The sequence below is a fragment of the Daldinia vernicosa genome, assembly GCF_022497035.1.
Source record: "Daldinia vernicosa strain CBS 139.73 unplaced genomic scaffold F5Y00scaffold_39, whole genome shotgun sequence".
NCBI lineage: Eukaryota > Fungi > Ascomycota > Sordariomycetes > Xylariales > Hypoxylaceae > Daldinia > Daldinia vernicosa.
In genome coordinates, this window is record NW_025953955.1 from 220,726 (window position 1) to 245,337 (window position 24,612).

Consider the following 24,612-nt stretch of genomic DNA (forward strand, 5'->3'; position numbering starts at 1 on the left):
ATCTGCTAACGAACGATCGTCGGTGCTGACAGGCGGGGGTCCCCCATCCCCCGTGCCTGTCGATCATCGGTTTTAATTCTTTATTTAGGCGGGAATAATTATTTTTATTTTTTCTTTCTTTCTTGGGAAGTGGACTTGCGGGCGATCCCGAGATTTGAGCAAATTATTCGTCGCGCTCGCTGGAATAGCTTCACCATCCCGCCTCGTCTCACTCGCTCGTGTTCTGACCCTTGCCCCACACCCCCGTCCCGGTTGCTGACTACGTGGGCGGACCCTAAAACGCGCTCGGGCTCGGATTGCGAGGCGGATGGAGAACAGGGTGTTGTTTCGTGCTATGATCGTCGCAGGTCAACGGCAAGGTGAAAGAAAACAGCAGGAAGATGCATCGATCATTTCTATAGTTGGATAGTATATACCCCTTCCCTCCAAGTTGACATGATATTTCCCATATTACATTACCCCAGATTGTTCCCAAAACCCTTCCCCGTACGGCTCCCTAATATGCAATGCATGTAATGTCTCTATATGAAAATAGATAGCAGGTAGCTATCACGTGTCTCACCACAGCTCGTCGTTGTGGGCGCACTCCCTTGCCATCTCGTACTGCTCGTCTGTGCGGCATACTAGCGTGCGGTGCCTAGCGTTCTTGGCGCCTACGTCCTGCACGATATTCGAGATGTTAGCCGCGTTGAGTGCAGGGTCGATCCCGAAACCAAGGCACGCGGCCTGCCCTACGACGGCCGCGCGCAGCTTATCGCTCTTCTCGCCGATACCGCCCGCGAAGACCAGAGCATCCACTTTGCCGGCTAGGGACACGTAGTATGAGCCGACGAAAGCGCTCACGCGGTCCGCGAACAGGTCGAAGGCCAGTCGGCACTCGGGCCGGTCCGAGGTGGCGATCTTGCCGAAGTTGGTGGTGCCTGTCAGGGCTTTCCACCCGCTCTGTTTGTTGAGAATCTCCTCGGCCACCGAGATGTGCAGGTCTTTGGTCGACGACGGCGATAGTTTACCCACGTCGCTTGCGTAGTGAAACACCAGGCTCGGGTCCACGCTGCCGCTGCGCGTCGCTCCCGGGAGCCCCGCCAACGGCGTTAAGCCCATGCTCGTGTCCCAGCTGCGGCCGCCCTTGATGGCGCACGCGCTGGCGCCGCTACCCAGGTGCAGGGCGATTATGTTGAGGTCCGCCGGGTCCTTGCCGAGGTACTTGGCGACGGAGTGAGTGATGAAGGAGTAGCTGATGCCGTGGAAGCCGTATTTGCGCAGCTGGTTGTTCTTGGCGATCTCCTGGTCGATCGGATAGGTGCAGACGTGCGCGGGTAGCGTCGAGTGGAACTGCGAGTCGAAGCAGGCAACATTGAGGGCACTGGGCAGTTCGTCCATGCACGACTTGATGATGCGCAGCGAGTTGGCATTGTGAAGCGGTGCCAGGTCTGTTAGCCGCTCTAAGTGGTGGTAAGTCTCTTGCGTGATAACCTTGGAAGTTTTGTAGTCGCCTCCGTGGACTACCCGGTGGCAGGCAACCGAGATGTCCCCCTTGGCAGATAATTCGGGCAGTTCCTGGTCCCCGGTGAAGGTATCCAGCAGGATTCTGAAAGCGTCATCTTGGTTTCCGACATTCTCTTTTACATCTCTGTGGTCAAGAACCTTTACATCGCCTCGCGAGTACGTGAGCTGCGCTGGTGGCGCCGTCAACCCGTCAATCTGGGCTTCGGCAAGCTGCTTCGGGGGCTCGCGGTGCTTAGCCGTGTACACGGAGATCTTGACGGAGCTCGACCCCGCGTTGATGGAGAGGATGACCTTGGTCATAATTTCTCCTCTTTTTTCCCTGGGGTAAGTATCCAATTGGCGGGTATAAGTAGAGTACCGATGTAAGTAAGGGAAGTAATTGTAACGGTTGCAACCTCGTTGGTAAGGCGTCGTTACGATGGTCCTCTTTTTTATATATTTTCAGTTGTTGCTGTCGCCTTCTACTTAATCTATGCACGAAGTAGTAGCAGTCCCCGCTACGACGCTCCTTGGCTGTATACAACATGTGCATATACCTTGCATGGCATGATCGTCCCATGACGTCTACATATGGCCTGACTTTGCCGGCTCCAGCCACGCATTAGCCTCTCTTCGGACGGTCGCAGCGCCGCAGTCCGATGCTTATGACTTACACTTACAGGACCGATTGCGTGGGGCGGCCGGATGCTATCGAGTTCCTACATATTTTTCTGTCCTAGGATTGTTGTTAGTTGGGCCGGTATAGGATATTCAGTCCGTAACATAGATTTCTGGTAAGATGCACATCGTATCATTGATTTCTAGCTTCTTTCTTTTGTGACTAGGAGACTTGATAGAAGGTGGATTTGGTAATCCTTTCGGGCCGGGTGGCATCGGCGATTAATACGGGTTGCCCATTAGGGTATGGAAACAATATATTAGTATATAACCGGATTTGTGTTATTATATTTTAATATGATGGTTACTAGCCGGAGACAACATTGAAGGAAGCCTTATTTTTTAACAGTTTTATAAGAACTCAAAGTGAGTAATGGGAGTTTGACATTTGTGTATATGGCTAGCGTATGAGGAGAGCTAACGGCGTGGTATAAATACGATGATATACTTCTGTAAGTCACCAAGCCCAAGCACCATTATGAAGAAAGAAATGGCTGAAGCAATCCCACCTATATAAGAGGATATTTCCTTTGGTGTATTACGATAGGTGTCCCCCTTACCTCTCAGGCGGGCTCCTCTGTGTATAATGATATGAACATACACCAAGCTTAACTTACTCCAGGTAACTCAAGACGAGAAGGCTTAGAAGCACAGGCATCCAACCACGGGGTGCGGTGCACTCCTACGGGGCTACCATTTGATAACCCACCGGGCTATGATATATACCTGGGTAGCCTACGAAAATCAAGGCACCGGAAACGTCGCAGTTGTGCTCTTCCTTTCAGCCCGGTCATGACATATCTATACTACATTTTTGGGAACCACCGCTAGAGCCCACAAGGAACTTGTACTTCCAGGTGCCTATACGCATTGACCCGCTGTCGCCAACTATGTAAGTGACTCATAGTCCGGCTTGTTTAGACGTATTAGTTAACTATATCTTATTCGATTTAGTTTAAAGCCTTCACGATGACGAAATCCAGCAAACGTAAACTTCTTCCGAGACTTGAGTAGTTACAGAATACACTTACGCTGAATCGGCCAAATATATACCAAATATCGTCGGGTTGGCTAGGTTTGAGTCTGTGATGAGTAATGCTTGAGGCAGCAACTAAAACAACGAGGCAGCTGTTGGTTTCTTAGGTGTCTACACTAGAAGATGACAGATGGAAGCTAGGTAACAAGGGGGCATTGGAACAGGTTCTCCGTCTGGGGGTGATGGGGAATTTTGGGTGCATGTGCCTTGGGTGGTCAGCTACAACAGGGTGTAGTTCAATATCAACGGCGCCCAGATGATAACCCTGTAACATACCTCAAACCATCGACGGTATAGGTACGGGATAGTAAACCTTATGGGAAGAAGTCCACGGACCCTATGCCACGAAGCAAAGACAGGACCGCGATTAAACTATTCACATACAGAATCTCCAATCAAGACCACACATCAGTGAAGTCTCACATGGTTATATGTTGGTATATAGGCTATTAACTACGTCTTAATATATTCCACAACTGCATTAAGCATTTGATACTTCGGGTTTTACCCCCTTTTAGATACTTGCCCCTATCTATATTACGTATAACATACCTATTTCGTCATATACGCCTTTTAGACTATAGTAAAAGTAGCAAGGCAGCTTCTCGCCATCACCGAGCCCCCTGGTATCCTAGCGCAAGGGGAGCGTAGAATAGGTATACAGGTAGGTATATATAATAATCTTGTTTGGTATGTACGGGCGAAGTGCAATATATATACAGTTAATCTCGAGCAATAAACAACAAAGCAGTGGTAGCAAGGCGGTGTTCTCCGCCAATCCACATATATAGATAGAAACAGACACAGACCAACCATCCGCGAAGAAGAAAAGAAAATAGAATATATACTGTGCTCACAGAGTCGAGATTCCTGAGGATTAGTATAGTTCCTTCAGGGTAAAGTTTATCTCCGTCATAGCTCTCTAGATATCCTTTAAGTACCTAGCGATGACGAAATAGCATGAGGAGGCGATATAAATGGCGATAGACGATGGAATTGACGCGGGAGCAAGATGTTTCGGAGCACCTAAATACAGCACTCAGATATCTCGAAGTTCCGTTGCGTTTTGTTTTTGTTTTGTACTTTCCTACTCATACATAATATAAACCGCATAACAAGAGATAAAGACCCTTTTGTTTCTCCTTTTATGACGTCGAAGTCTATTTGCAAAAGTTCCCCTTTCCGTGAGGCCTTCCCCTTATGCGAACAATCCACGCCGCGAATGCAATTGCGAGAAAAGAAGGAAGAAAAAGAAAAAAATTCAGTGCTCAATACTTTTGTCTAGCAGCGAGATGCTAACCTCCGCGAGCGCAGAGGTATCTAAGGGCCAACGAATCCGCAGAGACGAGTGACCGAAGGCGAAGGAAGGACTAAAAGAGTCGCATTGATCACAATCACCACCTAGATTTGCTTCTTAGTGGAATCCGTATTCTGTGCCATCAAGAGGACAGGCTTGTGATAATCCCCCGATGCAAAGGCCACTATTATTCGTGGCAGGTAGGTTGTTTTGTAGTAAACAAACGTAAGAGAAAAAAAAAGTAATTGCGATGTCAAGTTTACTGTGACCGAGATGGTTGGCTCGAATTGTTATCAACGAGGTGGAATCCATCTCTTCTCGTTTGTGTGATAACCTACATCAGTAGGCCACAAAGATATATGTCTTCGTAATCCTTCCATTTGGGAGGTGCAAGAGCTTCCCGGGAGTCGGGCATCGCATCCATCATGTGTTGCATACTAATCGTTCGCAATCGCCAACGTGGTAAGTCCATTGGCTATAAGTCCATGAATTGGTAGGACTCACAGCGCATCTTATTCAGACGTATCCAGGAGGTTTCATCGAAAGTAATCGATCATCATTGGTAAATGGGCATCCGTCTGCTAACCGCACCAAGAAATTCCACCGAAATCGTGGAATGCCGCCGTTTTGGCTCCATAAGCCGGAGCCGAAACCAGAAGGACAATAAAAAATTCAAATGGTCCAGGTCAAGAAACATGATTTACCAGTCCATAGGCTGGCAATCTTGTACAAGACCCGTAAGATGTCGAAGCGCCGCATAAACTTCATCATTTGGTGATTCATCATAACGCTAGAATCGAGTAAGGTAGACACCTGTCTTAAGAACGTAATATGGCCTAGGTATCTAAGCTTCATGGATCATTTTCATAGCCAGTCCTTCGGACTGGTTTAGTATGTCTCGGTTTCGTGACTAGCACTGGTGCCATTTGTGATCGTTTGGTCACTTGTGCTAGCCTGTTCTTCTCTTCCAGGGCTGTGAGAGCCATTGGAGACAGAAGCGACTTGTTCACCAAAAGGCAAAGTTGCGGCCTTTTGGTCAGCGTTGTCTGACACTAGGCCATTGCTAGAGGAGGTCGGCAGGGCCTCGTCTTGCTGGCTCGCTGTGCCCGTTGTGGGATTACCGATTGGGGAGAACTCTGGGACTGTCGCAGAAAGTTGGGAATCCGAGGGACGAGCATGGCCATTGATCCCGTTGCTCGTTGGGGAGGCCACGCCATTTCCATAGAGGTAAGGTGCGAAATGAGCATCCGCATTAGTCGGTGAGAACATGGGAGGCGCCTCGCCCCCATATGGCATCATCTGGGGCCAATACAACATCTGGCTGTTGAAAGGACGGTAACTCGTTGGTCCGTCATTCTGGGCGTTCGGGAATCGCGTTCCTATCTCCAAGACCCACTGCTCCCAGTTCTCGCGGCGTCGTACCTTGTCTTGCCCGTCTTCCGTTACGATAAACTCGATATGGGGAGATGTGTCACAGGCTATGCGAATGATCTGATAATCGGCTATTTCTTGCATTCGCTTGAAGGAAGCTATAACGCCCAAGGGTACAAATCCTTGAGAATCCATGCACTTTCGAAGGTACGTATCCTTGCAGAGGTTGTCGATAGAGAAGTAGTACTCGACTTGTGATAATACTCCACTTAATAGGTGATTGGGGTCTGCGTATCCATTGTACGGACCGTTGCCGTGAGGATACGCCGGGGGTTCGTACGGCATGCCGATTGCTGGGTAAGACGAGGCTCTCGAGGATGGGTGTCTAGCATGCTGTGCGCGATTGCTCCCGGAGCTGGGCCGACTGCGGTGTTGGCTACCGGTTGCCTGGGCAGGATATGCTCCTCCGTAGGGCATTTGCACATAGCCGTTAGTGTATAGATGGCTAGGTTGACGTACATTTCCATTGCTCGAGTAGTTGTATCCGTTAGGGCCCTGGTTAAACTGAGATTGCGAATGGCCAGCTCCGTTCACGGCGGAATGACCTCCGCGGCCGCGGCCGCCACCTCTCACGCGCTCATTACGGCCCACAGGAATCTGGCCCTGGAAGTTGGAATCCTTAACTCCATCTCTTACGGGCTGTGACGACTTCTGTGTCTCATCAGCTCGTTGGTTCGAGCTCGCAACACGAGCAGGGGCATGTTGGCTCCCAGATCCATTAATTGCAGGATCAGGCGAGTTTTGCTTTGACGCATCCGCCTTTGAGCCAATCTGCAGTCAAGATTAATACATGCTTGAACGGCTTCCCTAATCGGCTGAGACAAGTTTTTTACTTACGGATTGTGCTTCTCCCGAGGTCTTCCCCGAGGCTGCTTGTGCCTGCGCCTTCCGGCTGTCGCGGGCCGTGGGCATATCAACAGATCCACGCTTAGACGCCGATGCTGTATTCGTAGCCGCTCCCGTGGCCGTGCCATTGTATTGAGTTCGATCTGGAAAATAGTTAGCGGGTCGGCGGACTGTAGAAAAGCCTGGTAAATTACCAAGTGAGGCGGTAGCAGCGTGATTGCCTCTTGCCGCAGCGTCTCGTCCACCCCTAAGACCACCACGACCACCCCGCGAGCCTCCTCTCGAAGGTATAGGCGTGTTGAATGACACACTAGGTACAAACTCTATAGGTTGCCATTCCTTCTTGCTCCGAGGCTTGCTCGGGCCAGAATCATCCTTCTGCTCTTTCTCGGACTTTCCAGTCTGAACTTGAGTCTTCAGTCCGCTTGCTGCTGTTTCAGGCGTTGGCCAGGACGAAGTGTTATTTGCGGCCGGGCTTAGAGTCTCAAAGGTGGCTCTATCTTCGCCGTTGTTCAGCCTAGCGCCCCTTGGCGCCGCCCTACCCCGGGGGGCTTGATTGCCATTGCTTCGGAATTGATCGAATTCCTTCTTAGGCTTTACATTACCTGACGACGGCCTACTGTGAGCCGCGTTTACTTCGACACTCTCATTCTGGGGTAACTTCTGCTTCTGGTCCTGCGTTGTTGCATTGGACAGTCCGTCAGGTTGGTTTGCTGTCGCGCTGCTGGAACTACGTGGTTGTGTAGCTGTTGGGGGGGTAGTCTTGATCTTTGCAGCCCTGGCTTCCTGCCTCTGTGTCCATACGTTAACTGCTGGCACCGGCGCTTCAGAAAGCTCTAGCTTAGGAGGTAGATTCTCCTTCTTCTCTTGGTCCTGATCTTGACCAGACTCCTTTTCGGTTGCTCTGCTCTTCTTGCCCTTTCGGCCTCTCTTACCATCTCCACCATCCGTCGTCTGCGAGGTAAGGGTCTGACCACGTCCTCGCCTCCCGGCGCTTTGGGGTACAACTTCACCCAGTACTTTCTCGGCGCCCTGGCTCGGTAAGCTAGATAGCTCCGCCGCTTTATCGCTGGTGGAGGTGATATCTGAATCGGTGCTATTTAAGCTAACAGATTCGGCTTTAACAGAAGAACTCCCAGTGTTTTGCGAGCCATCTAATTCATTCGAAGTTGTCGAGATTGCGACGGAGGGGGCCCGCGTGCTAGGCGTAGGGACGACATCGCGACTCTGTATGCTCGTCGTTGACGGTGCTTGACTCTCCGAACTCGACTGGGACGTAGTAGTGGACTGCATTGTAGTAGGTTGGCCTTTAGCGGCCTGCGCGTACGAAAATGCTGCCGAATTGGACATAGCGCTGGGACTCGACCTGACGATATTCGTATGCAAATCCTGCAGCTGATCTGGTTATGCAACAGGGTAGCGGCAAGCTACTGGTCTGTCGCGTACCTTAAATAGACGAGGGGTAAATAATCTACCCACGTCCACCGACACGCCGGGCGCTCAACCAGCCCTGAAAGCACCTCACCAACCAAGGGTGGCCCTCCGCAAGTATAGATTCAGGTTGATCAAGCTTCCAAGGGTAAATGGAACTCGAGTCGAAGCTCGCGGATAAATCAATCAGCGCGGTAGTAGATAGAAAGTTGGTAATGTGAAAAATCTGTCACACCAATAGTAAGATTTCGTGTCGAATATATTCGCGAAACTGGCGATGGGTGAGAGGATGGAGTACCGGCAAGAAGAAATTTTTTTTACTTCTTATAAAAATTGTCCAATCGTAATCGGTTTATCGATTTTCGAAAGTGAATGCGGGGTACGATCAACAAACCTCCCAGGTGTAATTCGACGGAGAACAGGGGAAGAAGTAAAAATGAGTATGTGTGATATCGAAGAGGGGGTTTGGGGGTTAGGTAGAAGAAACTGCAACTTCTAAAATAACCGTTCGCTAGTTACGTGGGTGACCAACGAAGTGGTGGCGTTCAGGTTTGGGAGGATTGAAGAGGGGAAAAAAAATTAATGAGAGAAAATGTGACAGTTATCCGAAAAATGACTGTGCTGTGCTTGGGGCTGCAGCGGATTTTAGTTTGGGAACCGAACCCGATGTGGCCTGACCAAATTCAACCTGCTTAAGCTAGAAATCCCATGGATTTCGTCCTAGTTTGTGTTAGTAACTGGACGTTGATCTTGGATAGGCGAAATAGAGAAGCGGTTCGGACCGTAATGGTTGCCCACAGTTTGCGTACGTTGAGGGTGCGGGACAGGTTTGTTGTGGTACCAGTAGCAGTAGCAGTAGGAGTGAGTAGGTGTAGACAGGTGTAGACGTACTTGAGTTGGTGATGATGGAAGAGAATAGAGTGAGAGTGAATGCTAAATGCAAATGTAAGGGAAAGACAAAGAGTAAGGTACCTTGTAGAAGCAGGATTTACAAATTCGCGGAAGCGAAGTGAAGCCTGTGCTGCTTCTTGGAAGTGGATTGTCTTCCTTTTTCTCAAGAGTAACTGTAAGCAGGGTTGAGAAGTAGGGTTTTAACAAATTGCAGGGTAATAAATGAGGAAGTGTGTGTTTGCAATGTTGTAAGAGTACGGGTGTGTGTAAATGGGTTTATTTTGTGTGCAATGGAAAAAAATAAAAATTTCCCTCTTCTTCCTAATAAACGACCTAAGGAAAAAAAAAAAAATTCTAGCTAAGATCGGGTAGCCGGTGGTTGTACGGGTTGAATTTTGGATTTTGTTACCTACCTCAAAAAGGTACGCCTTGGTCATTTAGTTGGAAACTCGCAGCTACTGATGGATGGTGCTTGCTCCGTATTGTACAGGCACAACCCTCCACATTAGTAGCTCATACAGTATGTAAATGTGTATGCCTGTAAATTTATTTAACCTTTTTGCATGTCCGTTTTTATGTTAGGTACATTGTGTTACCTCCCTAGAGCATTAGGTACCTAGGTATTTTCTTCCTCATTTTTAACCTATTTCCATCTATTATAATAACCGCAGTGGCACTACCTGAATTTCTACCTCGGGGGAGCCAGGGGCAATGTATGGCAGGTGCCTGATTTGTAGCATGTAGATATGTAGGTACATACCTATTAAGGTAGTCACGACTTGAAGTTGGATATCCAATCCAATACACGCGGTAGGGTAAGTACCTAACCTAGGTAGGTGGTTATCTAGTTAGGTAACCTAGAGGTCTAGGCGGAAACAATCGAGGTTACATACATGTATGTGTTATTTCACGGCTCTTGCTCGGCACGAACATAGCATCTTCTATGTTCCATGGACATAGCTTTGGGGGTAAAACCTGAGGTAATACCTGCAAGCGAATGTCCGACTAAGAAATAAAGCATGACGCTTAGAGACACTAAATAACCCACATTATCAAAAATAATTCGTGGGCGCGTACGTGGGCTGCATAGTTCGCGGCAGACCCATTATCTATGAGGTGGGTGGTGGTGTAAGAATCTTCAGACTTCGAAGACAAGCAAGATCGAGACCAAGGGAATACAAATGTGCTGTCTTGTGCTGCGTCGCATTTATAAATACCTACCTTACATGCTCATACAGGTAGTGATAGCTTGACCGGTCTATATACCTAATCAGATGATAAACTCAACGTATAAAAGCTAGCTCTGTTATCACTACTAGGTAGGTAGTGACAGCTTCTGAAATAATAAAAAATAATCAACCGTGGCTTATAAGTGAGGGGCACAGTTAGCCATAGCAAGCCGGTGACCAGACCATAGCTATCACCATAGCTTAGGTACCCAAAGTAGAGTATACGTATTTTTCTTTTCTTTTCTTTTTTTTCTCTTCCTCTATCTACGCGTTCTACGGAATAGAGTTACACTTAATTAAAATTACATTTGGCTGCCTGTTCGGATTGCGACGACTTCACCCATCATACACGATTTGCTTACCACTTTCTATGAGCAAGACTGATAGACACTTACCCAAATAAGACATGTATGTCTGAGTAGACATGCGTAGTGTATTATTCCATGTCAAGAAGCTTCTGGTTAGGCTGAAGAGGGGTACGCCAACCGGATCCCTTCTTCTTTAATGTCTTCCGTCTGTCCCGTATGTATCCCTCGTAGGCCGAGCGGACCTGATTTGGAACTTTCTATTATCTTAACTTGAAGGTCTTCTATTCTTAAATGACTCATTTATTATTGATCTCTCTCCACGTGGGGGAGAAGGGGGAGGGTTTGATGAAATCTTTAATTTAATAACCACATTGTCTTTTCTTTCTGCTCTGGCCAAACATCCCTCATTCTGCCCCGCGTAAATAGAAATTCCATTTTTAGAACAATAAAACATGTGAATTGCAATGTACTCTTACATTCCGGTAAACTCTATTCGATATCGCTACGCGACGTCCATGCTGGATTCTAGATCCCCTCACCGCGTATATCTACGTAGTACCGCGACTATCTCCTAAAGTCATAGTCACACTGAGAACCAACCACAACGGCCATCATGCTGCTCCGCTTTCTCCATTCGATCATCCACTGTATATCTTTTATTGTATATGTACTTACCTCGTCCCTGGACTCGCTCCGCTTCTTCCGCCCACCTTGAAGGTTTTTCTTGGAGTCGTAATACATCACCCGGAATTTGTTTTAGTGACATGTGAGTAATAAGTTAGACAACTATATATTGTTGCGAGTGAGTATTATTGAAGGTAAATCTGTGTCTTATCCGAGTCTTGAAACATGTCTCCCGCCGCTACGGAATTTTCTTTTTGTACCGGTCCGGCTCTTTTTCGACTTCATGCTTGCTAACCTACCTAGGTATTTGCGAACGATCTTTAAGATCGGGGTTTCCCAAAGCATATATTATCTCTAGGCAAAACGGGGTGCAGGCTCCGAGGAGCTTGGCCAAGGTATGCTAAACCCCAATCGGTTCTCCCAAACGATCAGCCAGGCCTTTCCAATGGTGCCCTTTGAGCATGTTCAAGTTCAACATCTATAATAGATGCGTTAGGTAAGTAATACAATGCGCCCTATTTACGTCGGGTTGAGCTCTAGATTACCTAAAGCTTCATAGACCATTCTAGGCGGATTTGTTGATTACGACTTTGCAAGTTAGTGAACTATAGATTTTCCCTATAGTTAGGCCCTGTTTGTATTTGGTAGGATAATTGATTTATTGTCTTGCACATACCTATCTATCAACAATCAATCACTTATGAATACAGAGTTTAAGACTTCAAAGCACAAATCAACACGAAGGGATAGAGGCAATGCTAACGCTTTACCTTCGCCCCTATTAACCTTCTAATTGTTTTTTCATGCCAGATGAATTCCAATCGTGGTACCCTGTAAGTGAGCCTAATAGATTTCTAATCGCAATACAAGCCAAGCACAATAATATACAATAAATGGAATCTAGCCAGTCATCCATGTAGCCGCCCTCCGCGCCCCAAAGCTGGTAGCTAGTCGAAGACCACTTGAGCCCATCGGAAAGTAACTGACAAGGTACCAGAGAAGGCATACAATCTGGATGACCGCAGCTATTAAAGTAAGGAGACCATTATGAAGCTGTACTAGGTTAGCTGCCTCGATCTTGCCTTAGAGTAAGTGATCAACGACTTACACCCATGGAGAAGTAGATAGTTAGTGCGATGGATCCGAAGTAGGCTGCCGTGAAGGGCAAGCGCGGTCCAGATGCTAGATGTTGAAAGTACGCCATAGGGCCCATCATAGCTGCGAAGGAGCAGAGAAATAATATGGAGCCAAAGGTCCATCTAGGAGACAAGACAATGTTAGCACGTTATCCTCAAGTTGTATGCCGTCTGCGTCGAACCTGAACAAGGCGCAGAAAATGTCATGGAAAGAAGGTTGGATCTACCGGGCTGATCACCCGTGTGGTTATGCAAGATTGATACATATGCAGCAGCGGCTGCTTGCAGAGATCTTCATCTTATCTAGAGTCTTATGGGTGCTATCTTTGACCACGAGGACAAAATAGCAGGGGTAGCAGAAAGTGAGAAGTTAGGAGAGTCTTGGCCTTACAATATGACGAATTTGCTAGGCTTGGTCACGAAGACCGGCCACAGAACGAAGCAGAGCAGAAAGCAGATGAAGGCAGCCAGGTTACAGGCACCGAATATTAACATCCGGTCCCACCGGCTCACTAGGTAGAAGAATCAAGATTTCAAGTTAGCCTTGAGGAATAGCTACTACGGTGGGCCGTCACGTCCATGTGCGAAGGTGAGACAAGATGCGCGCCCGCGCGGAAGACACACGTGGTGTCAACCATTAAAGGTCCGCTTAAAGGTCCGCTGCAGGGGAAACTATAGGATTAAAATAAAGGACGAGGACGACTTACGGACAAACCATCCTTCCTCCTCTTCGCGACGGTTGCTAGCTGGTAATGGAGCGCCAGCGCCCTCCGTGGTGGGTAGTTGTACATATCCGCGGTCTCCAAAGGGATTGAACGACTTTATCGATGATAGGAGTCCGGACCGCTGTGACGTATTCGCAGTAAATTCTCGGTCTGGTTCACGGCGCGACCACCCTAAAGAGTTCATGGATTCTCTAAAGGATGCAGACGCCATCGTATATAATATCTCTCACTCGTTGGACGTTAAGTCGACTCGATAGTATCGGGTTCCGGGATCGCAAGGGAGGGCGATTTCGGTCTCGGTAGGTATGTGTGTGTCGTATGGTCTGGAGATATACGGAGCGGGATCGTGCGGGAGATGCTACTTCGTAGTGGATGTTACTATGCGTCAAATGACCCCTCTCCTCTCGCGTTGGAGCTGGATGGTGCTAAGGGAGGAGGCTGTGGGTTGATGGGAGATGAGATGCGTCGATGCGTCTATGCGTCTAGTTGATGTCGCGTTTAAGAAGCACTAAAAACGAAGTGTGGTGGAGATAAAATGCATCAGCCAGAGCCATGAGCCACACAAGCACAAATACGGTTGGTGGTCTGTGCGAGTGGGACCGCTAGCATGACATTCGGATGTACGTCATTGGTTCCCTAATCTGCATGTGGCTTCAAAATGATCCCGCTAAAGTGGGACCCGCTCAACCTTGTCCTACATATACCTTGTCTCAAGATACTGTACGTTTGCATACCCGGTACATACACAGATGTTTAGTATAAATTGATTCTTGCTTTTATAGAAGTAAAGGTGTTGCTATACTCAGATGTCTTTAGAATAGTATCCTAGTCGTTATACCACAACAATTCCTAATCTAGTTTAAAAAGTGGACATAAACACGTAGTTTGCGAATACCTACCTAATCTATTGTAGCCTACATATGTAGATATTTGCGAGTTCAATACGTGGCTTGTTAACGCATTGAACTCGCTAATCTGCTTCCCACCCCTCGTAAATCTAAGCATCCGTCTACTCCGCAGGTGGACGTATGCAATGCCCCCCTATCAGGCAGATATTCCGAGTTGTCGACATGGTACGATGTTGATATAATTTATACGCAAGTTCTGATGATCGCGTAGATTCGACAGTTACACGCGCTTGCGTATAGGTACCATATCTATATTATATACTATATACATATACATATACATACAGAAGTCTACCTACCTTGCTTATCGTTAAGGTGTGTTAGAAGCGACACATCCTATTGGTGGGAAGCACTTCAGTCATCTAAACTTGGGATGTGCTTTTTTTTTCCTGGTGGTTGCAAGACTGGTCAACTTCTTGGAGCAGCGGAGAGCGCGGTTGCGCAGATTGTAAATTATTAACCTGGGAGTAATGCTTGCTGGTATAGACTCAAGTCTCACCTAACTAACCTTCTCAAATTTATTTTGTTAAATTTGGTTATGTTTTCAAAGGTCGGTATGTTTATAGCAACTATGTTTAGTGTTTTGTTTCTCAAGACAAGCCTTATCCGTCCACTTGAAGCATCAGCTAGGTCCCGTTGTTGTTAGGCAGGTGGGATTGCCAATCACGCACCGTGCCGAACGGACGCTATCCAAACTTTATTAATGACCGCCCACGGTGCTGGATGCGCTACGAAATTGATTGGCTCCCACTGTCAATGCTGGGGATGCACCGATGCAGAAGCCGCGGATCGTCATGGGCAGCATGGGGAAGAGGCCGGCGACATTTGGGAACCTGCAGCCTTAAGTTACATCGGAGCGGTCGTCGGCCGGCAGAGGCCAAGACTTACTCCCCATACTCCACCTACCATAGCATCCCTTCACATTAACCTGCTGCCATTCTATAGAGCATGTATGTTCCAAGATCTACCCCTCCATCGTCAACAGATCATACTACGTTGTATATGCAGAGACACTCTAGAGTCTATCCTACCAACTGCCATGACCTCATAGTCTTCGTATTAACATGAAGATATTCCGGAAACGCTGCTGCCGCGCAGGATTCTAAAATATTCAAAGCTTCAAAGCTATCCTTTCTTCTGTCATAAGCAAATATAGCTCCGTCTACACACCACGCGGCTCGCATGACTACCCCCTGCGCGGGAGATTTATAATAGACTGGAAGCTAAGCTGAGTATAGAGCAAAGAAGCATTAAGCTTAGATAGGAAGTACCGTTTGCCGTTTGCAAAAATGCCTGCACCCCGCCATCAGATGTAAAATAGAAAGACACTTAAACGCGAGTTCCTAAACGAGTTTCTAAAGCGGGTGCCTTACGCAAAGAGCCAGATCTCGCAGTCTTCGGTCAGCCTACTAACTGGTTCAAGACATGGCCTCAGTGACTGTGACTCACAATAGGGATCATGCTGACAACGTCCAAGGTTCTGCCGTCTGGATTTCCCAAAATCCCATGTCTTCGACCACACTTTCCGATATATCCTCGTTCTATCCTTGAGCCAAAATAAAGGGGGCACCGTGTCTCACCTAGGTGGGTGGGTTGGCTGACTTCGGCCGGGTCACGAGTCTAAGTGCCGCCCACCCTTCCCCTTTTGTCTTTCGCGAACAGGGAGTACAGTATCCTGGCGATAAGATAAAGCTCAGTTGCGCGGTTCGCGGTCTAAGATGGAGTGAAGCAACTTCGTATGAGTCCGGTGAGAGTTGGGAGAGACACCTCCTTCCCGCTGCCCTCCTACACACCATTATCAGTTCAAACGGGGCGATTCCAAGTTATACCAAGTCATCAGACGCATGAATAACCTGTTTGGATAGAATAAGGTAAAATGAGATGTGGTTTGGGGGTTTGTCATCTCGCCGGGGGGTATTTTTAGACGTACGTAGATATTTTGAATATAAAAGCTATGCACCCCACGCTCATAACCCAATTAAACGAATGTTTCTGTCATCTCGACGATTGCAATCAATCAATAGGGCTGACGCGACTAATTTATGGAACGCCTTCCTACCAACAGAAGAGGTTAAGAATATTATATGCAGTGGATTACTCCCGGGTGTAAGCTGAAAGACATCTATCCAGAAACAACAACACTCTCTCAACTATCGAGAGGATAATAGAAACAGCAAGCAAGAAAGCAGCGAAAGTTGGACGACCTAAGGCTATATTATCTTGGGTTCTTCCTCTAGTAGGACTATTCGAAATTACCCACGGTATCGACACAAAAGCGATCGACCTTGCAGGAGATCTGATCAGGGATTCGGCAGACACCCCGCGGAACCTGGCCAGATAAATACACGACAAATTCCGACAACGCTTGGTTTACATGGACGATATTGCCTGTTTATACTGGACTATCTCGACTTCTTCGTCCGGATCGCAGAAATACACACTCAGTAATACGGAACGATTAGTACAGCAGCAAGGGCAGACCGGAAGGCCGGAGATCTGGTCGGTAGTATCTAAAGGATATCTTGGAACGGTACAAAAGCTCCGACAAGACACCATCTCACTCTGCCGGTTGCTCTCCTCAACTATACGACACTTGACCCTCGTTCGGGAAAGGTGGTTAAGTTTGGGCCTTTTGGGTTCTTCGGTATAGTCGATCGGAAGCCGGAGTCACCAAGTTGACCAAGTTGCATGTGCCTTCATACGTAACTGGTTAGTAACTGGTTAAGGGCACACGCTAGGGTTTAGCACTATCACTCGCTAACATCGACAACTATCTTACACCCAGACACCCTACACCACCCCTAGCAACTTCCTAGGAAGTTGCAGCACCACTGCGCAACCCCCCTACATAATACACACCTAAAAGTTACCCAAACGTTACCAGGTGTTCTCTCAAGGGTCTCTAAGCCTTTATAGGCAACCAATCAATCGCCCGAGAGTAACAGGGAAGGCACATAAACGGTGCGCTTGCATTGGCTTGTCTTACCCTGTTCATTCTTCACCTTGCGCTATCCCAAGTTCTTTCCCACCTTTGTCCAACATCAGATCGCGCAGCTACTTGCAACTCGCTCTCACTGGAGACCGCCTCCGCCTCCTGCAAGTTCCAAAAACTCACCGCACGATTCCTCCTAGCTCGCATTTTCCCAATTATCAGTTAGGCAACTGGATTTGTAGGTCCACGATCTATTAAATCCATCTGTACTACAAACAATTCTGTGCGGCCACCCTCGTCTAGTCGAACCTATCAGCACCTATCAGCAATTCCTCCTCGTATAGGACTTTAACCCCGGCGCTTCTCGGCCTCCAAGCTTCGCCCACAGCTATCAGCTACCAGCTACGCCCGCTTCATCTGGAAGTACATATGTAGACGGAAGAGAGAGAGAGAGAGAGAGCTGACAACCTAAATTGCCCTACCAACGAACTCTTTGCTACTAATAAGCCAATAACCTTACCATTCTCGCCAACCGAGTTCACCCAACCCAGGCTAGGCTACCTACATCTTCCCTCTTGTTCAAGGACTTGAACACACATTTGTACCTTCGGCCTTTACCGCCTCAATTCCTAAGAATCCTAGTGTCCTCCTCCTCTTACACATATAGGAGGAACATTCCCAACCCCTACCTTTCCCACACATCTAGCCGAGTTTCCCTCTACCTATTCTTTGATCTGTACGGTCTACTAGTCAGTCGCTTTGCGCTTCGGACTGGTATTTTGATCTGATATACGATTCATCACCTCTCGTGCAACTGGCCACCCTTAATAAGAGCCGACTAATCCCGGCGTCACCTCCGTGCTTACGGTCTGACAAGTCTCGTCATTTTTAACCTCTTCGTACGCTACTTAGGTGTTACCTTCCGTACCCTGCAGCTCACCACCCTTCTGAGGTCAGAATCGCCGTCATCGAGGGCTACCGGCATTGCCTCGGTCGTCTTTCACATCTTACTGGTGTAGGGATTATAGCGATACCGCCTTTCAGATCCGACGAGGCGCAAAATATCTCTTCGCTACCTATCCCCGAGGAAGCCAAACTTTACTTCTTTTTTTTTTTCTTTTTTCTCTTCTTATTCTTTCCCACAAAGTCAAGCGCTTACTCAAGCTGACCAATAAGCCACCCCAACACCCATTGTTGGCCATGCGCATTCAGTAACCTGTACGTATATCTCTACTTAAAGTATTCATTCATTTCTCTCCGCATCTCGGACAACTCGCGTCCGAATCAACAGGACAAGGGACAAAAGCAAGAAAAAAGGAATGCGAAAAGAAAAAAAAAGAATATACCTATGCGCAATTTTCCTGATTCAACTCGACTTAGTTTACTCTAACCAAAGATGCAATAGATATTCCTCAACGCTATTTCACGTCCCACACCCGCACCCCCATCTATATAGCTCGGATCCCACAAGATATTTTATCTAGGCGACACATTCGCGCAACGTTGTCCGTTATTTATCTGCATGGCTACGTAATCTGTGGCCAACGTTAAGAAAGACTCTTACACGACTTCGTGCATCTTTTACCCGAGGTAGATAAGATATTTCTTTTTGTATCCTTGCTGTTACATAAACGCCCGACGACATTGGCGGCTGCCTTCTATTAATATTAGTTAGGTTAGGTACTTGTTAGCTGAGTTTCCTCGGTGTATCAAGTGTATCAACCCACAGCCATAGTATACCTTAATGCTTCCTTGCCCCACACACATCCCACTACTCTCCCACTACTCCCACTACTCTTCACTTCCTTCTTTCTTCCATTACCCACTCACCAACTATATGTAGATGCGGGGCTGACTCTGTCCTTGACAGAATAATTATACCAGACTCTCAATTGCCGACCATACTCGACAGGGCACGACAGCCTCACATCTACTTGGCCACCGCTATAGTCCGACAATAGCTTGAGGGGCTATACATAACTGATCAACTACCAACACTATTATCGCTATCGTCGTTGTTTTCTTTTTTTAGCCTTTTTGATATTTATCCAACCCGACGCCGGACGCAATGGCACAACACGCCTTCAACCATTTTGGTGGCGGCCAGAACGCTGGCGGTGCCAACGGGAGTGTCGACCCGAACGATCTAGCGATGTCCGGAACATACGCAGCCTCATACTCGAACAACTTCAATGGAAATAACAATTCCTCCAATTTCTTCGGCGATGACGAGTTGCTCGACACCCTCGGTAGCCCGACGGATCCTATGTCCAACCAACCCGGCATGCACAATCAAGGCCAGGATTTCGGTGGCATGAACGAGATGAACATGGGTTTTTCGCATGGAATGTATCCATCACATCAAGGAAGCCACGGCCTGCCCATGGAGCAAAACCACATGAACGGTTATTCCAACACGCCAGATGGCGATCCCATTCAGAGCCCGTTCGTCCATAGCTTCAACCAGGCGCAATTCCATCAGATGCAGCAGCAACATCAACAACCATTTGGAAATTCCCTTCAGTCGCCCATATCCTATTCCGGCTCTCCTTTGGCCGGTTCCGATCCGAACAACGAAGGTGGTGATCCTAATTACCTAAACGCCAAGTCCCGCCCTCAGCTCTCCAATATGCAGCGCAAATCATCGAGTACCCGAAGCCCGCTTACACCTAAGACTGGTGCCATGTCTACCTTATCCGTAAACTCTCGGGAACAATCAGGATTCGGCGCCCAGCCAATTCGAACCACCAACGGCCATCACGAGAAGTCACCTTCGGGCCAATGGATGCACACTCCCAACAGCCTTTCCTCCTTCCCCGGATCGGGTTTCTCCTCACCCATGCAACACGGCATGCAAAACCCACAGATTGCAGATGTGCTACTTAAAGGTGGTACTTCTATGCCTACCAAATTAAATACGCCACCAAACGCAGTTTCGTCACAAGAGATGAAGAGGAAGCGACGTCGCGAATCACATAACCTTGTTGAGCGACGACGCCGGGACAATATCAACGAGAGGATTCAAGATCTAAGCAAGCTTGTCCCAACGCATCGATTGGAAGACGAGAAGATTAGAAAGCTCATACAAAATGGCACGCCATTGTCTCCTAGCTTAACCGGAATTTCTCACCCAGCGCAGGCCACTTCGGGATTGGCCGGTCCAGGCGCAAAGCGAGCTACCGGGGTGGGCAACATTACCACCGGCCTTCCTCTCGAAGAGAAGGACAAGGGCCCCAATAAGGGGGATATTCTCAACGGGGCGGTCAGCTGGACAAGAGACTTGATGTGGATGCTGCACCTTAAGCTTCAGCAACAAGAAGAGCTTATCAACACCATTGTAGAACTCGGTGGCAATGTTCCACTTGGACTTACTGATGATGAGAAGCGAATGCAAACAGAGTTGATGGAAGCAATGGCCAAGAACGGCCCGCATACCTTTTCATACTCTCGCTTTGCTGGGTCGGGTCTGCGAGTGCCTCAGCACACCGACTACAGAGGGGACTCCCTGAACGGGTCAGACAGTGCGATCGCCGCCACTTCCGTGAGCCCTGACGGCCGGGATGGCGTAGACTTGGCGGCGGATATGGGTGACGCCGGTCAGTTCTGGAATGACCCGGATGATGACGACAGCGGTCCCGCGTCGATTAACTTTAAGGAAGAGGATGAATTCGGGATGGACCTCTCACACGATTAGTGATCTTTGGGCGTTTCATACCCCTTACATCATCACAGCATTTTCTGGTGTTGGCCAAGCCTTTGATTGCTCATTTGATTTTTACTCGTTTGGTCATTGAGCATCATCGTCATCATCACATTTGAGTTCGGGTCTTCAGGCATTTTTTCCCCCATTATTCCAGGCATTTTAGTCGAGGAAAGGATTCACTACTGCATATGGCGGCTGTTTTGGGTGGAATGGACTGGCGTTCTATCATACATACCCCACGAGACGGTGGGAAACCGGCTCGGAGCAGCCGGGGGTGGTCTATCATTTTCATAGGTTTTGTGTCCGGGACATCCGGAACAATGGAGGGCTCTTTCGCTTGTTTCTTACATGTCTTTCCCATGTCGTCTCACATTGTCTCGTCTCTTTTTTCTATGCCCCCCGGGCATCATTCATCTGCGGGCTGGGTCTGGTTTTTCTTCCAATGATACCTCGAGGGCTGCGGAGTTAGGGGAGGGAGGGACTATGTTTCCGAGATTGCGTTCATTTTTTTTTCCTTTTTTTTTCGCATTTGCATCGTCACATTGCTGATCGGGGAGTTCAATATTTTTTATTTTTTATTTTTTCATCTTTGGGTTCCCACATGTAAGCTGCTGCAACCCGTTCAAGGGCGTGGTCTCGGCATCGTTTAACTTGTGTATTCGTCGACCCTCGAAACGGGAACCCGATCTGGAGAGAGAAGACATTCGGAAGGCTGAAAGGTCATATATACGCCGCTAACATATCCCGGGCTATCCTAATATTCCAATACGTTTACTTGCATGATGACATCCATGTATTTGCTTTCATGTGAACTTTTCAACTTGTATTGGCGAATCTACTACATGTTATTTAGAATGCGATCCAAGCCGGTAGCTACATGTCTTGTCCCTGAAAATTACGTAGGTAGGACCCGAGGTAGTAAAACCCGGCTTTCATTTTCTTCGGCCTGCCGTACGACGTCCCCGTTCCCTTTCGTCCGGCTATTACGTAAAGTTCCTACCGACACTCTATAACTACGCCACCTATCTATCTACACGTAGGTATTACACGACATGTATGTAGGTAGGTACAAAGGGTAGAGATTTAGATAGTTAGGTACCTAGGTATACAGTAAAACTACCAATGTCTCACGCACAACAGGTACTCGCTCATAGAATTAAGCAAGTTCCACGCGTCGCGGCGCTTCAAGTCTTCGTGCAGGGCGACGCGCTCCAGGGCGTAGCGGCCGTTGAAATATTTCCAGAAATCGGGCCACTTGGCGCGAGGGTTTAGATTGGACGAGCCCGCCCCTACCCCTTCTTTGCCTTTGTGACCGCTGCTGGTGGTGGTAGAATGTGTGGTCCTCTCCGGCAATCTCCGGGCAATGGCAAGTAAGTACCGGGAATCCCGGTCGCCGACACGGCCGGCGTCGGCGATGATATATGGGGTTAGATGTGCGAGGTACGGGGCGTCGTTAGTAGATGGGTGGTCCGTCTGTCGGGGCGGGGGACGGCGGGCGTGGGCGGCGGCTTTTTCGGCGGCGGCGAGGTGTGCGCGGGTGGCTAGGCGGTCGAGACGGGCTTGCTCGGCGGCTTGTTCGCCGGCCGTAGTCGTCATTGGAGATTTTATTGTTGCGGTGGAGGATGTCATTGAAATAGAAATAGTGCCTGGCGGTGGCGATGATACCGCCGTCGGGCTGATGTTGCCGGCGTGGTCGTCGGTGGATGTTGAGAGAGGGGGGGAAGGGGAGTGTGCGTCGTCGGATAAGGAGTTGGGAGGCGAAGAAGATGCGTGGGAGGAGGACTCGGCGGAAGTGTCGGCTGCGATGGAGGCGCGGGCTTCTTGGAGAAGTTCCTCGGCCTCGATCTCGTAGTCGACTTCGTATAGGATCTCGGGCCAGACGACGACGTACGCAAAGGTGCACAGCTGGGTAACCCAACCGCCGCGCATGAGCCAGGCCAGCATGGATAGGTAGGTTGGGCGATGGTTCTTGCTAGGCGCGAACAACTTGTAGGAGCGCGGCGCTGCTGACAGAGCTGCGAGGAACTCGGGGAGAGGGGGTGCGAGGGGGAATACACGCGCCCACGTCTGACTGGCTCTTGGTAGCCGGCTCATGTCGCTGTTTGGGGATAGGATATAAATGTCCCGCGCGTGTAGGGGTGGGATTGCGATGGCCCGTCGCCAGAATATGAAGTGTTGTGCGTATTTGCGCACTTGAGCTGGAGAGAGTGCCGTGCCTTGACCGATCTGGTAGAATCTGTTTAATATCAGTGTGAATAGGTCTGTCTGCATTGATTAAACCAAGGTTTGGAGCGTAGAAAAACGGCACCAGCCATGATTACTTACGACATTGTCGGCTTTGAGAGCCGGACGAACTCGATCATCGCCGCTGTCGTCTCATCCGGGTCGGCCTGGAGCTCCGCAATGATTTTTTTCTCATCGCTCATGAGAAGCAACGCGAAGTTCTTGTCGAGGAAGGCGGGATCGTTAAGACTATCTTCCTCGACGAAGGTGTTTGCGGTAGTGATCCACAAGCCTTTAGAGCCGGCCTCGTCGTCGGGTGGAAGATCAGGGAGGTAGAAGGGCACGGGGATCTGAACCGAATGCGTTACAGCACCTTCAGCTGTATCTAGCTGTAAGGCAGCGATCCTGTTGTGGGAGACGGCTTCATATACGTCCTGCATAGATGCTGCTAGAGAGGATACCTCTAGGATTTCTCTCCATAATGTGCTCATCCTAGTCCCTACGTGTACTTTGTCAGTTTACCCATTCGTATATACATAATACGATAGAGAGTTTCTTGAGCACATACTTGATTCTCGCCCCTTATCCTTTAAAGCTAGGATCCGCTTCGATTCTTTCCAGACAAAATCACTCTTCTGCTGGCTGTACTTGTAGGCCTTGTTAACCTTCTTGATGATGTGAAGATAGAGGTTCTCTGCCAACTCCTTGGCCTCGTGCTTTTTAGGGTTCAAAATAAAGACGAGATTAAACATAGTCATGCCGCTCTTTTTTTCGTCAGCCTCATCCGGTGGGTTACCAGTAGTGGCTTCATCAGCCATGTCCCTGGTTTCTATTTGTGGCACGTCACTCGCAAAGGTAGTAGATGACTCGCCATTATATTTACTTGTCGCCTCTGTATTCTCGGGAGACTTGGGTGGCTGATACTTTGGCTGCTGCTTCTTCTTCTTTCGCCATATCCCATTTTCCGGGACGTATATAGGATACGATGCGAAGCAAAGCTGCTCCAAGGAAACATGAAAGAGTTTCTTGTGAAAAGCCCGGTTAGGGGTGAGGAGACTCTCGAGATCCCTAGTAGGATAACCAGCTACGTGCTCCCAAGGCACTATCTGGGAACCACTATCGGTCTCTAGATGGTCGTCATGGTTCCAGTTCTGTAAATCGAACGACTTGGGCAGCGAGCCAGAAGGCGCCTCAAAGGGGGGATGAGACATCTGATTTAACAGGTCATCGTCGTCGTCCAACTCGTCCCTGGGGGCACTATCGCTAGAGGGCGAAGCACACGGCGCCTGGATTTGAGGTGGATAGTGGAAGACAAACAACGGCCCATCGCGTAAGCGGTTGACAACTAAGGCCACGCCCAAGAAGTTGGAAGTGTTTGGTAGTATAGGGGACGCCATGTTCTCAAATTCTGGACCTGGTGTCACGGATGGCGACACAAGTCTTAGATGCAATCGTTATTTCCCCAAGCCCGAGGGTATGTACGCATGTACGCTGCGGTCTCCCGAAGACCATGACCATTTCAGCTGGTTCGCGACGTCGCCTATGCAAACTTGATTTGAGTAGAATCGGATTTAAATGATACTTCGGCGTTCAGAAATGAGTACCTAGGTCTAGGTATCTACTTTCTTAAGAGGTAAAGTGCTCTTGGAATTGTTTATGTAAGTATTTGATCTCTAATATGTAGATCTCTATGTAGATGCACTTCAAGATGCACTTTAAGATGTAACCT

At 48.5% G+C, this 24,612-nt stretch overlaps 5 protein-coding genes across 5 annotated transcripts; 1 reads left to right on the top strand and 4 right to left on the bottom strand.

Moving 5' to 3' along the window:
* Positions 1-155: 155 nt before the first annotated feature.
* Positions 156-2,214, bottom strand: F5Y00DRAFT_129498 (acetate kinase). Its single transcript, XM_048004190.1, has one exon. The coding sequence runs from the start codon at positions 1,804-1,806 to the stop codon at positions 559-561; it is 1,248 nt and encodes a 415-aa protein (XP_047862846.1). The 5' UTR covers positions 1,807-2,214; the 3' UTR covers positions 156-558.
* A 3,170-nt stretch (positions 2,215-5,384) lies between these two features.
* On the bottom strand, positions 5,385-8,123 carry F5Y00DRAFT_264131 (uncharacterized protein; the record flags this gene model as incomplete). Its single annotated transcript, XM_048011599.1, has 3 exons — positions 5,385-6,698; positions 6,765-6,916; positions 6,968-8,123. The coding sequence occupies 3 exons, from the start codon at positions 8,121-8,123 to the stop codon at positions 5,385-5,387; spliced, it is 2,622 nt and encodes an 873-aa protein (XP_047862847.1).
* A 4,033-nt stretch (positions 8,124-12,156) lies between these two features.
* Positions 12,157-13,328, bottom strand: F5Y00DRAFT_264132 (SFT2-domain-containing protein; the record flags this gene model as incomplete). The annotated part of the gene is made up of 4 exons (XM_048011600.1): positions 12,157-12,309; positions 12,365-12,515; positions 12,784-12,904; positions 13,100-13,328. 4 exons carry the CDS (start codon positions 13,326-13,328, stop codon positions 12,157-12,159), a joined length of 654 nt encoding a protein of 217 aa, XP_047862848.1.
* Positions 13,329-19,025: 5,697 nt separating this feature from the next.
* Positions 19,026-20,651, top strand: F5Y00DRAFT_254350 (uncharacterized protein; the record flags this gene model as incomplete). The annotated part of the gene is made up of 1 exon (XM_048010155.1): positions 19,026-20,651. One exon carries the CDS (start codon positions 19,026-19,028, stop codon positions 20,649-20,651), a length of 1,626 nt encoding a protein of 541 aa, XP_047862849.1.
* A 1,073-nt stretch (positions 20,652-21,724) lies between these two features.
* Positions 21,725-24,408, bottom strand: F5Y00DRAFT_129627 (nitrogen permease regulator of amino acid transport activity 3-domain-containing protein). The gene is made up of 3 exons (XM_048004191.1): positions 23,452-24,408; positions 22,986-23,382; positions 21,725-22,896 (listed from the first exon to the last, which is right to left on the bottom strand). The coding sequence occupies exons 1-3, from the start codon at positions 24,278-24,280 to the stop codon at positions 21,777-21,779; spliced, it is 2,346 nt and encodes a 781-aa protein (XP_047862850.1). The 5' UTR covers positions 24,281-24,408; the 3' UTR covers positions 21,725-21,776.
* Between the last annotated feature and the right edge of the window lie 204 nt (positions 24,409-24,612).

Excerpts from the sequence above, each read along its gene's own strand:
- F5Y00DRAFT_129498 (XM_048004190.1), bottom strand. The coding sequence starts at position 1,806 with ATGACCAAGGTCATCCTCTCCATCAACGCGGGGTCGAGCTCCGTCAAG.
- F5Y00DRAFT_129627 (XM_048004191.1), bottom strand. The coding sequence starts at position 24,280 with ATGGCGTCCCCTATACTACCAAACACTTCCAACTTCTTGGGCGTGGCC. Across the intron at positions 23,383-23,451 it reads GGATAAGGGGCGAGAATCAA|GGACTAGGATGAGCACATTA; the intron begins GTATGTGCTCAA and ends AAGTACACGTAG. Across the intron at positions 22,897-22,985 it reads CTCTCAAAGCCGACAATGTC|ATTCTACCAGATCGGTCAAG; the intron begins GTAAGTAATCAT and ends GATATTAAACAG.